General features: G+C 43.7%; 1 protein-coding gene across 5 annotated transcripts in view; it reads left to right on the plus strand.

Moving 5' to 3' along the window:
* The window catches only part of sptan1 (spectrin alpha, non-erythrocytic 1), a 94,826-nt gene that overhangs the window by 75,404 nt on the left and 3,858 nt on the right, over positions 1-15,564 (plus strand). For 3 of the 5 annotated variants that reach the window (XM_067969948.1, XM_067969947.1, XM_067969949.1), the window contains 12 exons: positions 310-442; positions 2,165-2,263; positions 3,677-3,836; positions 5,881-5,957; positions 7,097-7,306; positions 7,406-7,702; positions 8,393-8,505; positions 9,519-9,536; positions 11,309-11,371; positions 13,588-13,642; positions 14,522-14,718; positions 15,482-15,535. In XM_067969948.1, coding sequence (XP_067826049.1) covers positions 310-442; positions 2,165-2,263; positions 3,677-3,836; positions 5,881-5,957; positions 7,097-7,306; positions 7,406-7,702; positions 8,393-8,505; positions 9,519-9,536; positions 11,309-11,371; positions 13,588-13,642; positions 14,522-14,718; positions 15,482-15,535 — 1,476 coding nt within the window. The remainder of the gene's footprint in view (positions 1-309; positions 443-2,164; positions 2,264-3,676; positions 3,837-5,880; positions 5,958-7,096; positions 7,307-7,405; positions 7,703-8,392; positions 8,506-9,518; positions 9,537-11,308; positions 11,372-13,587; positions 13,643-14,521; positions 14,719-15,481; positions 15,536-15,564) is intronic. The other 2 variants (XM_067969950.1, XM_067969951.1) reach the window with 1 other exon arrangement.

Here is a 15,564-nt window from a genome sequence, read left to right on the forward strand (position 1 = left end):
TCTTCAATCCGCATTGCCTTCGTGTGTGGCTCCCTGCTGAAAGAAAGAACTTACATTTATATAGCGCCTTTCACGACCTCTGGTCCCAAAGCATTTTACAACTAATGAAGTGTAGTCACCTGTTGTAACGTAGGAAATGCGACAGCCAATTTGCGCACAGCAAGGTCCCACAAATAACAGTGTGATAATGACCGGATAATCTGTTTTAGTGTTGTTGATTGAGAGAGCCGAGCACTGAGAGCGGGGGATTGGTGAACTGACCCTATAGAGACGACGAAATATGTTAAATTGTGCTTGGTTGTGTTGCAGAGGACAGCGTCTGGAGGAATCTTTGGAGTACCAGCAGTTTGTGGCAAATGTTGAAGAGGAGGAGGCCTGGATCAATGAGAAGCTGAACCTGGTGGCGAGTGAGGATTATGGAGACACACTTGCCGCAGTACAGGTCAGTGTCACTAGTTAATAAAATACGGTGATGGGAAATATGGAAGACCGCATGTCAATTACCTCAGCTGTTGAAACTTGCTCAGCGTCTAATGTAGGTGCTTTAAATTGTCTCTGCTGCCAGTTCCCAATACGCGGGTGTTGCACACCCATTGGCGGCACAGAGATAAACCTGCCCGATTCGCTAAGAATTGTCGCCGAGAAGAGCCGGAAAAAGTACTGTTGTTCCTGGAAGCCAGCCTTGATGATGAATCTGGCAACTTTACTTTGCTGTTGCCACTGGCTGTGTGAGACCTGCATGTATGTGGGGTACAAGCGGCACTAGTCTTAATATCGCTATAGTTGCTGCATGTGATGCCTTTACAGTAACTGGTCAACTGATGTGTTTAGTGTGGCAACAATCCTAAATATGTGCGCGTAAGTAATCTACTGCTTGGGCATTCCCAAAAGGTATTATTTCATCTGGTTCACTTCAACAGGCTAAAATCCTAAGATTAGCAGATGACGCATTCTAAAGCCTGTGTATCCTTGGCTTCCTATTTCAATTTTCCATTTGCAACTTGTAAGTAAGAAAGTGGTTAATAATGGATAGCATTGGAATGTGTCTACCTCTTCTCGCCATCTCTCCCTGTCAGCACCACAGATAGCAGGAATGTGTCTCTCTACACTTCTGGCACAGTGTGTTGGAGCACTGATGTGCTGCACCACCTGTTAATGCTCCGTCATAGTTTCCCCTTGAGGGTTCTTGCCTCCAGGCACCATTCCTTAGCTGGGAAGAGTGACTGGAGAAGAAAGACAGACCTGCATTCTGATCACTTCTCTCAAACATCCCAAAGCAGTACACATACAATGAATTGCTTTTTGAAGTGCATTCATTGTTATCTAGGCAGCTGCAGCAGCTATTGTCCCCACAAATAACAATGAGATGAATGATTTTAAAGTGAATTTATTTTTTGGTGATGGTGGTCGAGGGAGGAGTGTTGACCAGGACTCCAGGAGAGCTCCCTACTCTTTGAATAGTGGCATAGGATCTTTAACATTTGCTGGAACAGAGGGTTTCTGTTTAATCTCTTATTTGAAGGAGGACACTGCAGCACTCCCTCAGTGCTACACCAGAGCGTCACCGTAGATTTCTGTGCTCAAGTCCTGGAATGGGGCTTCAATCCACAACTTTCTGAATCGGAGGTCAAAATGCTTCCAAAATGAGCCAAGCTGACACACACCTATCTTGTACCTAAATATGGAAGTGCTGGCCAACTTCTCTCCTGGAGTCAGGGAGCTATGATTGGGGAACTGGAGCCAGTCCAGAGATCGAGCAGAGCACCTGTCCTGTGTACCCGGCCCCCGCCTCACATCTTCGCTGCTCCTCTGATTTTGATTTTAGTGGCTTTGTTGGAAAGGGGGATGCAAGAGGATAGTCAGAATTTAATCATCGTATCGCTCTCCGTGATGCTGATATCCCAGGGGGTAATTTTGACTCTGTGCGATATTGGATTAGCCGCCTGTTATACATATCTCCTGATTTTCATTTCCATTGAAGTCCAAATTAACCCACCTGCGTTTGTCCTGTTGAATGTTTGTTATTGTAGCTTGCGATTCAATCTTTAAAAAAATTATTTAACAAAATAAATATATACATCGTGGAATTAAAGCACCTGCATGACTATGATTTTTGTCTTTGGAATAAGCTGACGTTGTTCTACTTTCTCTTTCCTTTCTGCAGGGATTGCTGAAAAAGCACGAAGCATTTGAAACTGATTTCACAGTTCACAGGGATCGAGTGCATGATGTTTGTGCTAATGGCGAGGAACTGATAAAGAAGGTGAGAGAGTTTTTTTTTTAGATGCTCGTATTTGTTTGCCGTTGTTTTCAGTGGTTGCCCAGAGTGCTGTATCGCAACAGTTTCAGCATTGGTCACTTTTGGATTTTTCATTGGAGTTTCTAAACATTTTTCCTTGAAGTTTCACCTCCTCCAATCTGCCATCTGCCCAAAGATTGGGCCGAACTGGACTTCCTGTGCTCTTGGAACAGGAGTTGCATTTACCAGGGATGGTGGGAGGGACCATGCTGTGTTTTTCAATCCCCCCGCCCCTACTACAAGACGCTTTGCTTGTGCAAGATGTTAACATTGTAGCCTAGTCGAGAACTGACTAAATTATTGAGTGTAGTTGACGGATTTGAATGTTCAGTAGTGTTCTGACTCAAACCCAAACCCTTTTGAGGATGTGAAGTGAGCACCATAGCTGCTACAGCATTAGATATCCTGTCATAAACATTCTACTGAATAAAACTGAAATAATTTGGAACAGTGGACGATCAGACTTCTTTTAAACTTAGCTGAACTTTTTCTCCAATGTTAATAATTTCGGTTTAGAAATCTAAACCTTTGGGGTGCTTCCCCAGTGAGGAGCGTACAGATCAGGAGTGTCTCTGGTTCGATTTGCAGTCTGTGCTGAGTTTGCTGCTCTCTGGCAGAGTGGCAGAAGCTAACCTACCTAATACCACATTGGGAGGTCCCTCACTACAAGGACTGCAAGTAGTTCCGAACAAAGGCCCACTGCCATCTTAGGGCAATAACTGTAACCTTGCCAGTGTCAGCCACATCACTTGCTGCGGTACAGTTCCATGGGGGCCGGTTGCCCACTGGTAACCCTCCCAAATGACCATTGTTTATGTATGAACCTTCACGGGCAGTGTTGGCAGCCGACTTGACAAGGGGACGTCGGAGCCCGATTGTGTCCTCACCCAGCATCCGCACATGTCCACTTCCAGCAGGGGTTGCGGAATAACAAACAGAAGTGTGAACCCAAGGCAGCTTTCCCCATAGTAACCCAGAGGCATTGAGGCTAATTGTAGTACCTCTAAGATCACAGTACAGGAACTGAATGGGACTTTGCAACTGTGGGGCTCAGCACTTACTGAATAAACTCCGAGCCATTCAGTAATTATTTACAGTACAAAGGATTTCATTCCTTGTTTTTTCCACATTGTTGCATTAAATACCCCTCAGTTCCAAAGATTGGTTTGGATGCTCTTCAAATTGTGACCATGATTACAAAGTGCTTCAGCGCCGTGCTTTTATTTACAATAAGTATTTACAAATTAGACTGGAGGTGTTTACCAATATGTTAGAATTGTCACCACTTTTTCTGCAGTTACTTAATATTAGAGCTTGCAAACCTTGTACATAATTGCATGTATAACCTGTACTGAAGCTGTTCAATATCACCTACAGAACAATCACTATGTGGAGAATATTACAGCGAAGATGAAGGGTTTGCGAGCGAAGGTGACAGAGTTGGAGAAGGCGGCTGCTCAGAGGAAGGCGAAGCTGGATGAGAACTCTGCATTCTTGCAGTTTAACTGGAAGGCGGATGTTGTTGAGTCATGGATTGGTACGTTTCTGGGCAGTCCTGAGTTAGTAGACCGTCAATTGGCGAAGCATAAAACATATCTTCAACGGTGGTACGGAAATTGCCAGGAGCTGTACTGTCCCTGGCCACGCTTATACCTTCCAAGTTCAGTTTAGACATTTAAATTTTGGTTTGTTTTGGGATATTTTACTATGTTAAATGCAAGTTGTTTTGTTACTTGTACTATGAAATTAAAATTAGAGTCAGTGAACTTATTCTCTAATGCAATAATTTTTAAATATATTTTCATTTCAAAAGAAAGAATTTGTATTTATATAGCACCTTTCACGTCCTTAGGACATACCAAAGCACTTCGGCCAATGAATCACTGTTGAAGTGTAGTCACTGTTATTTAAGCAATTGTGGCGGTCAATTTAACACACAGCAAGGTCCCACAAACAGCAAAAGAGATAAATAACCGGTTAATCTGGTTTTTTTCTTTGTTGGTTGAGGGAGGAATTTTGGCCAGCTCCTTACTCCTCTTCAAACAGTGCCACGGCATCTTTTACGCCATTTGAAAAGATACTGCACTTCTGTGTTAGCAGAAATTACACGCTCAAGTCCTGGAGTGGGGCTTGAACCCACAACTTTGACTCAAAGTGAGGGTTCTACTAACTGAGCCAAACTGACACTGACAAAAGTAGCACCAGGTCCTTGCTCTTTGCTCCCCTGAGATAACTCCTAACCTCTGGGTGGGCCCCCCCCACCCAACATCTGATATCAGGAACTTGCTGTGTGGTGAATTAATGTGTGTTCCAATGGTCATTATTGTAGTTGCTGGGCAAATATACACCTAGTCATTGACAGTTATGGAGCTTGGCTCTTATTTACAAGAATTGATAAAATAATGACTGATATTTGAGTGACTAGAGAGCTGTTTTATTGGAAAATCACCTAATTTAAACTGATGGAATCCACTCTATCAAACAAAGCAAAGTTACCAGTGCCCTGTTTTGTGCTGTCTGAGTGCCAGATTGTCCCACTGTTGCCTGAATCTGATTCTACAGTTCACCAGTTATCACAGGAGTGCTGGAACCGCTTTCATTTGCAGGGAATCTGGGGTTCTAATTTAATTTGGAGCGCAGAATACACCATTTTTAATATGGATAAAGCTGCAGAAAAATGTTTCCCAGAATGATCTTGAAGCTATAACTGTGGCGAAGTATTCAGTTTGTATTATGGTCACCGTACACTATTGCCCCTCATTATCCTCTCTTTCCCGATGACAGGCACTGTTGCTGGGATATGGTTCTTTTGAGGGCCAGCAGCTAGTCATTCCTCACATCCAAGACTGGACAGTGAATACCAATAGGCTATTGGAGCATCGAACTCGATCCTGTATTTGCTCAACGTCCGCACATACTGAGTTCCAGCAAAGATAGTAATCAAGAATCAGAGCCCTGTCACATTTTCCCTTCCCTAGCCTGAGGAATAGTCTTCCTGCTGCTATTCTGACTGACTAAGGAGTGAACCTGGGACTTGCCTGACCTCTGTAGTTCAGTACTTTAAAAAAAAAAATCTGATCACTATTTTCTTTCTTCTCCTCACTCCATACACTGCAAAGGGTGAGACCTTCATTTGGGTCCTGAGCTGCCCAGAACTGCCTCTCAGTAGAATGTGTATGTGAATGTTCCCTTCAATCAAAGTGTATTTTTGCTTTGAAACTTGGAGCATAAGGGGTAACAACAACTTGCATTTATATATCGTCTTTAACATGGTAAAACGTGCCAAGGCTCTTCACAGGAGCGATTATCAAACAAAATTTGACACCGATCCACATCATGAGATATTAGGACAAGTGACCAAAAGCCCGGTCAAAGAGGTAGGTTTTAAGGAGTGTCTTAAAGGAGGAGAAAGAGGTAGAGAGGGTTTAAGGAGGGAATTCCAGATTTTGGGGCCTAGGCAGCTGAAGGCATGGCCGCCAATGGTGGTGCGATTAAAATCAGAGATGCTGTAAATACTTGATGGTGAGATGTTTTACATGTCTTCAACCATAAATGTGACTCTTAGTTTCTCTCTTCCTTAGGTGAGAAAGAGAACAGTCTGAAGACAGATGACTATGGGCGTGATCTCTCCTCCGTACAAACGTTGCTCACTAAACAGGTAATCAGTCTTCTGCGCTGAAGTTACTTTCGGTCAAATTCATTAGGAATATTCCCTGCAACCAGTAACAGTGCATTATTTGAACTTTGAATAACAGCAATAACTTGCATTTGGATGGAGCCCTTCAGGTCCCAGGGGCCCTTTACAGGGGTGGGGGGGGGGGGGGCGGTGGGCAGGAGACTACTGAGCAGGAGATGGGAAAGATTAGGATTGGAGAGAGATGATCAAAAGAGAGAGAGATTTTTAAAGAAGCTTTTGAAGGGAGAGGGGTTGCAAGAAAGAAGAACAATTTAAATTTGCCTTTTACTGTGTCCTCTTGTCCCATTCTTACAAATTAGTTTGAAGTAATCTACTCTTTTCATACTGTTTACAATTTTATACCCCTCTATCAGACCACCTTCCAGGTGTCTCCATTATAGGTTGAACTCCATTACAGCCTAAGTTTCTGTAGCCTTTCCTAATAATAACTCAGGCCTCTTCACAAGGAATCAGCTTTACATTGAATTTTACAAGCACAGAAACAAGCACAACAGATCTATGCTGGTGAGGGGTATTCCCCTTGTGGGGGAGTCCAAAACTAGGGGCCATAAATATAAGATAGTCACTAATAAATCCAATAAAAAATTCAGGAGAAACTTCTTTAGCCTGAGAGTGGTTAGAATGTGGTTGAGACGAATAGCATAGATGCACTTAAGGGGAAGCTAGATAAGTACATGAGGGAGAAAGGGATGGAAGAGTATACAGGTAGGGTTAGATGAAATAGGGTGGGAGGAGGCTCATGTGGAGCAGAAACACCGGCATACACTAGTTGGGCCGAATGGCCTGTTTCTGTGCTGCAAATTCTATGTAATAACGAACAAGCACATGTATGTCGTGAATAACATTTTCTAATTGAAGCTTGGTTTTCATTTTTTGCTTGTTTTGCTTTGGAGCCTCCCATGTATTCTGTAGCAAGGGGGCATGTTAGAAACTCGCTCCCAGTTAATGCTAGTCTGTGGCTGGCCACTAGGGAGCATGTGCCGCTGGATGGCTTGACTTGTTCCACCCACAGATGTTGGCAACAAGATTTGCCCAGGGGCTAAATCATCATCTTCTGCCTTGGCAAAAGATAGAAATCAAACTTTTTTTTGTCTTCACAGGAAACGTTTGATGCTGGACTGCAGGCTTTCCAACAGGAGGGAATCAGTAATATTACAGCACTGAAGGACCAGTTGTTGGCAGCTAAACACATCCAGTCCAAAGCTATTGAAGCTCGCCATGCTTCATTGATGAAAAGATGGAATCAGCTGCTGACCAATTCTGGTGAAAGGAAGAAGAAACTGCTTGAAGCCCAGGAACATTTCAGAAAAGTAAGCAATTCTAAAATGAAATTCCGGCGTGTGTGTGTGTAACTACTAAAGAAAGTCTTACTGCCATTAACATATACGCTGTTTCATTCTTTCCCACAGCTCGAAGATCTCTTCTTGACCTTTGCTAAGAAAGCTTCAGCCTTTAACAGTTGGTTTGAGAATGCGGAGGAGGACCTTACTGACCCTGTGCGTTGCAACTCTCTGGAGGAGATCAAGGCCCTGCGCGAGGCTCACGAGGCCTTCCGCTCCTCCTTGAGCTCAGCTCAGACTGACTTTAACCAGCTGGCTGAGCTTGATCGCCAGATCAAGAGTTATCGGATGTTCTCTAACCCTTACACCTGGTTCACCATGGAAGCCCTGGAGGAGACTTGGAGAAACTTACAGAAAATCATAAAGGTAAGAGCAGTTTTTTTTAGACTATAAGGGAGTGAGTGGGTTGCACAATGATATACTGCTTTTCCCTCGCCTATGGGGTTCCCTACTATGAGTTCTCCGCCTTTCCAAGCTGAGAAGACACATTTCTGACCTCCCTTCAGATTTCTGCTACTACAGCTCGATAGCCAGCTGCTGTGAAGTGTGCAGGAGAGGCTTGGGGCGGTGGCTGAACTGACACCTTCCTCTCTCTGGGGTGGTGTCGAGTCTCTCTTTCGCTGCCTCATCGTGGTGGAATGATGGTAGACAGGTACTCATTGCATGGGGAACTGTAGGCTCGAACCTGAATCGTATCACAGCACCAAGCCATCCCACAGACTTACAAGTGTGGGACTATCCATTCATAAATGGGCTTCCAGACATTGATTGTTTTTAGGAGTGTCCCATTTTCTCCACAATCCCGATTGGACTCACCAGTCTGTAATATGACTGTTCATCCGTTGCCCCTTTTTTTTTGGAAGGGGGTAGGGGGGGGGTCCAATATCTTTTTTTAAAAAAACAGATGTAACGTCGGGACACTAAAGGATGATACATCTGCTCAGGGCTTTGGGTTAGGATTTTGGTGAATGGTAACTCATCTTATACTTGGATCATGTATGCAGCTTACTTGGTCTCTGTTGTAGCACTAAAGCGACTTCATTGGTCACTTAACAGGAACGGGAGCTGGAATTGCAGAAGGAACAGAGACGCCAGGAAGAGAATGATAAATTACGTCACGAGTTTGCACAACATGCAAACACCTTCCACCAGTGGCTGCAGGAAACCAGGTGAGGTGTCCTTATAGTATCCTCAGACTGCTTTGCAATGTACAGAATTGCAAGTGAGCAGTACCTGTTGTATAGTGGGACCGGTTTGTTTTGTACAAGGCACCGGACGAGCCTGTTGTGTTTATATAGTGGGACTGTGTAATGCGTAGCCATTGGCCATTCTTCATCTGTGAGCCTACACCGTGAATGTTGGCAGACTGTTAGACAGCATCGCACAAGAGCGGAGTCCGATCCAATCCTCGCCTGGCGTCAGCACTGATGCACTTTCCAGTCGGGGTCACTGGCTGGCCATCAGGAGCAGGAACCCTGGCTGAATTTCCCCCACAGTCTCTTTTTTTCCCCCCCCCTTTCACTTGTCGAAGCCAATTGTAGGACCGCACCACTGCCCTGGGTGAGTCCTGTTGGCTCAGCCTAAGTCAGGGATAAAACCGGGGGCCTTCCTAGTCTGTATCATTCAACCAAGCCAGGTAGTGCATTTATCCCCTGGCATAAGTTACTTTAAAGTTTTAAACTTTTCGCTTTTAAATATTCCTGTGAAGAAATAGTTGTGGGATTTGTTTTGGTGATGGTGGATCAGAAATTTCTCACAGGAGGAGGCCATGCTGCCCTTCCTCTCTGTGCCTGTGTAGTGCCAGTGCTGGCTCCACATGGAGCTGTCTACTCTTCTCCGATTTCCCAGCTCTTTACCCTTGGCCTTTTAAACATTTCTTTAATTTGCTCTTGAATGTTGTGGTCGACTTGCCTTCAATAGTGACTTATGGTAATGATGCATTCCATGTTCAAATGACCCTTGGCGTGAAAAAAGTTCTACCCTCTTTAAAATATTGATCACTTTTTGTGGAATGTTTCTATTCAGTTGTATAACTCTGCCATTTCTTTAAGTTATGGTTATTGATATTTGTTGCATTTTGATGAATTCACAGTTTGATTAATGAATTTTGTTGTTCTCTCCTATCCCTGCCCCATCCTGGAATTTCCACTCCTGCTGCCTGATGCTCGGATGCTGTCTACAGGACATACCTACTGGATGGGTTAATATTGCTTTTTTTGTACTTTGCTCTAATCTTGTCTACCTCTTACTTTTTGTTTTCTTTCTCTTTAATTTATGGTGGGATGGGGGCAGGGGGGGGGGCAACGAGTGACAATCGGGACCAAAATGTGTTGATGAAAGTGACTGTTCTGTTCAATAAGTAAGTAACAAAATGGGATTTTCAAGTGAATGTCAGCAACTTGGTTAATCATCCGGCCCTTTCCCACCATTTGCAACTATCACTAATTTTTTTAATATATTTAAAATAAAAATCGTAAGAAATAGGAGCAGGAGTAGGCCATACGGAGGGAGGGGTTGTTTTGCCAGAGACTAAGCCAGAATCATGAATAAAAGGTAACAGTTGTTAATGACCACATATGCCCACCAGGAGAGAGAATATTGATACAAAAAGCATCATACTGAGGATGCTGGAAATCTGAAATAAAACCCAAAAGTGCTGGAAACACTCAGCAGGTCAGGCAGCATCTGTGCAGAGAGAGAAACAAGAGGTAACATTTCAGGTTGAGTACCTTTCATCAGAACTGGTTATCGACCTGAAATGTTAAACTCTTGTTTCTGCCTCCACAGATGTTGCCTGACCTACTTGAGTGTTTCCAGCCTTTTCTGTGTTTAATGAGAGAATGTTGATCTCGGTCTTGGGCACTCAGTGGGCTAAAGTTTGCAAAATTTCAGTCATGCCCCAATTTGCAAAGTCCCGGGTTAAAAGAGTGGAGAATGAAAACTTCCGTGCTGCTGACAGTGATATGTTTGAGTCGAAAGTTAGGTTAAATTGCCTGGATATTCCCACATTCCTGCTAACCCATGGAAGCCTGATTTCACGTGGCGTGTTGTCTTGATGAAATCCCCTGCCTGCTTAAGTACACTGTCCAGTAGGTAGTGTAAACTTCTGCCAGCATTAATCTGCATTTAAATTTGGTGCAGCTTTGTTAAATTCTGTGCAGCTCAGTGAAGATCTTGTTTTTAAAGAAACATTTTCAACCTTTGGATTAAATCAAAGAAACAAACTCATAGATTCTGAGTCTACAGTTGCTTTAAGACTTTGAGTTAGCACATGAATTTGACAACAGCTTGCATTTTTATAAAATCTTTAATATAATAAAAAGTCCCAAGGCCCTTCACGTAGGAGAAACCGGACGCTGAACAGTCGTAGAAGAATTAGGAGAGGATGACTGAAAGGGTGAAAAGTTGGGTTTTGAGATTTTTAAAGGCGGGAGAGAAGTATTGAGGCACAGAGGATTAGATAGGGAGTTCAGAGAGATTCTGCCACTAATGGGAGAGCTGCAGCGGGGAAGGTGCACAGAGTCGGAGGACCGAAGGGTGCAGGCTGTGATGTGGGGCTTGAGGAGTTTGCAGAGACTGGGTGGGACGAAGCCCTGATGGGATTTGTGGACAAGGGTTTTTAATTCAGTGTGTAGGGTGATCACTCAGCCCATATTCCCTAAGTCAGGGTGATTAGTGAATGGGACTCTGGTGTAGGACAGGATGAAAATAGCAAGAGTTTTGGATCAGTTGGAGGGTGTAGACTGGAGCTCTGGATAGGAAAATTGTGTCTCTTTCTGTTCAACAAAGCAGTTGGGTATGCAGACTTCACCCACCGTATGGTGCTACTGTCCTTTGAGTCAAAGACCCAAAGGAATTAAGTTTTACAGCATGAGCATGCAGGAAGTTATTTTTTAACACTGTCTTTACTTCTGAGCTTGTTTTTAAATTTGTGTTCTTTCCTTTCCAACATTGTCTTCTTTTTCCTATTAGTATAGCTTATCGTCGTGTCATTCATGTGTATCAGTATGAAGTTGGGGATGATCTGACTGGAAGGTTTTTCTTTCTTTCCTCCTCATTTTTCTGCGTTATTTGTAATGCATTTGCCATCTGATTGAGGCGTAACTCCGATACTAACATCACTGCCATAAGCTCACCGTTTTCATAGTAAATTCTTCAAAGGGGCAGGGCTTGTGTTAAAGAAATGTGTGCGTGTGCTGTCATACTGCCCCTCCCAGCATCTTGGGTAGGTCTAACATTGCATGTGGTAACTGGCTTTTTGCCTGTGCGTGAGATTTGAGGGATGATTAAACTTTGGACCTGTCTCATGGAGACTTGGTGTGGGCACCGATGGGGATCATGTCTTTTTTTTTTGTTGCTCCTCTCCTGAAGGCGTTGACTCCTTCCTGGAGTACGATTGCATGGGCAACCCTTCCGGTACCTCGTCCAACTGGTCAATCCGACCATCGCAGTATCGCCATGTTCTTCGGCCACTGGTGGCATTGCATTTAAGAACAATTCTGTCCTCGTCAAACGTGTACTGTGATCAGGAGTAGCTGGCTACCAATCAGGAGCAGGAAGCCTGGCTTATTTTATTCCCCCCCACCCCAAAATACAGGTGGGGGGGGTGCCAAGGCCAATTGTAGACCTTCTGCTGCCACCCTGGCTGAGAACTGACTCAGCACAGAGCAAAGACTGAACCTGGTCCTTGTGGTTCAGCTACTCACTGGGTCAAGGGGTGAGCGACAGCTTCAGTTTCTGTAAATGGCTTAAAGCTTCAAGAGCCCAGATGGTATACGAGCAGCCATCTCACCTCACACCTGCTCTACGAGACTTAATTTGATTCAAGGTTTGTTCATCCCAAGCTGTTTATACACTGTTTAGAGTCTGAGGTCAGATTTTTAAAAATCCCACTGGAGATTCGAAACACAATGATTATTAAGCGTTAATATACTTTTTTTTAAAAAAGGCTCATATCCAGTTTATTTTCTCTCTCCCTATGTGATTCATGCACCTTCTATGATTTGGAGACCAGGTAATCTGCTCTGAGTCCTTCACCCTTGTTGCTCTTTCTCCAGCTGTTAGGAAACACACGACAATGCCCTAGTGATCACTTGCCCTTTGATTGCTCACTTCCCAGAGATGGCCGAGATTGGGAACTCGGCAAAACGCAGGAGGGGGATCGAGCTGGTGTCTCTATCGTAGTGTTTTTAATCAAGAACCTAACCCTGTTGGATCCTATGTAACTGCATTTGGCTGTTAGAGAATCATTCCTCCTAAGAAGTTGGTAGCATCAGTTGATCATTGATTTTACCACTGATCATTGAATGAACGTGAGATTAACTCTCAACATTCCTGCAACGTTGCTTTGCATCTGTAGAAGCTGAGAAATAAACATTGCTGTGCGATCCCTCCACCCGTGCCCCATTTTAATCATGCCATAGAACAGAGATTTGCTTCCCCCCCAACCCCCCTCTCTACATCCAGGCTATGGCCTTGGGATCCTAACAAAATTTAACAGTCCTAGAAAATGTCAACAGGTGTTGGTTACCGAATTTTCAGGTTAAGCAGTTGAGTATCGTTGGAAAACTCTGCTTGTTGGTTTGCCCAGACTGGCTAAGATGAGGTACTCAACTATTGTGGAACAGGGGAGGAGGGTTTGAAAGCAAAAGCAAAACTGTACCCTAGTCCTTGCACAGAGTGCTCTGCCACAAACCCTTTGTGCCCCCTTGTCATGTCTTGGTTCCTAGATGTTTCACAATGCTCCTTTTTCACTGTACAATGTGTCCTTTTCATTTGGGGAAGCAGAGCACTTCCTGCCCTAGATTACAGGATATCGTGGGGCAAGTTAGCCTTATCAATGTTGCCCCGGCAACCAACAGAAATGTTTTTTGATGTTAAATCTGAGCAATCCTGAATCTTGAACTCATGACCATCTTGTCATTGAGATGGTTAATCAAGGATTTTCTAGATAACTTAAAAAATTTTTAAATGTAGGACAGGTGATAGGTCTTTTAAATGTCCTTTTAAGTCACAAACGCGCAGGGAACTCACACCTTTTACTACATTTTGTTTAATGTGTTAGAATCCTTTGTTTTCTGGCATCTCTTGAGTTTTAACTGGGTAACCAATCTGCCCTTAGATTTTATGATTGTGATTCACTCTGTTGATGAGCATGGAATCTTCACCAGGATTTTTAAAAAAAGATACACCTAAATAGTGTGCATGGTTCCATTAGATAATTTTCTAATTGTATTCAACATGATTGCCAGGTCTTGCATGGTGGAGGAATCAGGAACGCTGGAGTCGCAGCTTGAGGCAACCAAGGTAGGACTAGATTCATCACTCTTGCGATATTAGTAGAATAAAGCTTTGAATGGTAAAGCTGCAGTTATTGGGAGAGGCCTGAACCTCCATCAGGTGGGACTCTGAAGGGGCAAATAGTGAAAGACTGGTTGATGAATCAATAACACGAGGGCAAAGACTGTGGATTATGACTAGATGAATGAAAGGGAAAGTTCAAAGAGGGATGGAATGCTTTGCCACAAGTGACTAATGGAATTATTTGATTAGGAAGATTATAAAAAAGATACGTGGATAGGGAAAAGGAAATGGGATTAGATTAGGTTGCTCCACTGGCACAGGGAAAATCGTCCTCCTGTGCTTTAGTTTCAATGGATCTTCATCACAGCTTTATCCTTCAATCTTGTTTAAACAAGTGCTGACTCACCAAAGCTTTGGTATCCATTGTTTTAATTTAAACTGAACCCCATGTTTCCAGCATGGAGAAGCCTTTGATTCATTCACTTGCACATACAGGTGAAGGACCAGCAGAATCACTAGTTTTAGCATCTAAAATTGAACACCTGTCAGTTTGATTCCTATGTCAAATCTTTGATTCAGGAGTGAAATTGAAGAAAACCATTGTTGTGGCAATGATCTGTGTCCTTTGATGGTTTTAGTATACATTGTAAATATAAAATAGTGGAGAACATCATTGTTGTAACCATTTTTATTTTTTATTGACAATTTGAACATCTTTTCATCCTTTCTGCAGTTTCCATTTGGAATGCCAGACATTTGTTGGATACTTGCACTTATGGCTGGGTGGCACTGGGTAGAAGGGAGGTGGGGAGATAGAGAACACCAAGCTTAAGATATTAGGGTAGGTTTCCTGTGTTGATTGAAATACCTGCTCATTCACAGAGAAAACACCAGGAGATTCGGGCAATGAGAAGTCAGCTGAAAAAGATTGAGGACCTTGGGGCAGCTATGGAGGAAGCCTTGATCCTAGACAACAAGTACACAGAGCACAGCACGGTGGGACTGGCACAGCAATGGGACCAACTGGATCAGCTGGGAATGAGAATGCAACATAACCTGGAGCAGCAGATACAGGCCAGGTAATCAACAGTTGGGGGGTCTTCTGTGCACAGCTAGAGCTCATTTCATTTAGTGCTCGGGGGACAATCAATCTGGATGTGCTGGCAGGTCGTCCACTAGGTTCTGCCCCCTCCGGGGTCTCTCGCTCCTTTTATTGTCTGTTTGCTGCTTCCGATCCAAGTACACCTGCTAACTTGTTTCATTTTACAGTAAAAAGCAGTGAGAGTGGCACCACTTGTTGCTCTAATGGGTGGTGAGGAGGTGTCCACAGGTTGGACTACCTACGGCTTCGGCTGTGGATGTGGGCAGCCTCCGTGATGTGAGTCTAGTGCTCTATAACTAGACCTGTCATTCTTAGAAACCTGCTAAATTATCATAAGGTTGATGCGTCACCTTAACTCCTATTGCTTTCATGTGACGCGTGAAATATAGGGTAGATTTTACAAATTCATGCTCCCAGACAGAGCTTCACAGTACAGGAGTGTATATTGGGAATTCAGGCACGACGGTCAGTCCTCCTCGCACAGTCTACCCCCCAAATGGGAAAGTGGGGGGGCACATCACTCTGCCCCCCACTTTCCCATTTGCACATTATTCTCTGCACCCTAACTTCCCATTTGCACATCACTCTGCCCCCCACTTTCCCATTTGCACATTATTCTCTGCACCCTAACTTCCCATTTGCACTCCGGGTCAGGCAACGCTGTGGTCAGAAGTGCAGATTTATAAAATCTATATATTTGTTGTGAAAATGATACCGACCCATGTCATCCTATTTCATAGGAACACGACTGGTGTAACAGAGGAAGCCCTTAAAGAATTCAGCATGATGTTCAAGTAAGTGTGGGTTTATTTGATACAGGATT

This window comes from Heptranchias perlo, chromosome 31 (assembly GCF_035084215.1).
Source record: "Heptranchias perlo isolate sHepPer1 chromosome 31, sHepPer1.hap1, whole genome shotgun sequence".
NCBI lineage: Eukaryota > Metazoa > Chordata > Chondrichthyes > Hexanchiformes > Hexanchidae > Heptranchias > Heptranchias perlo.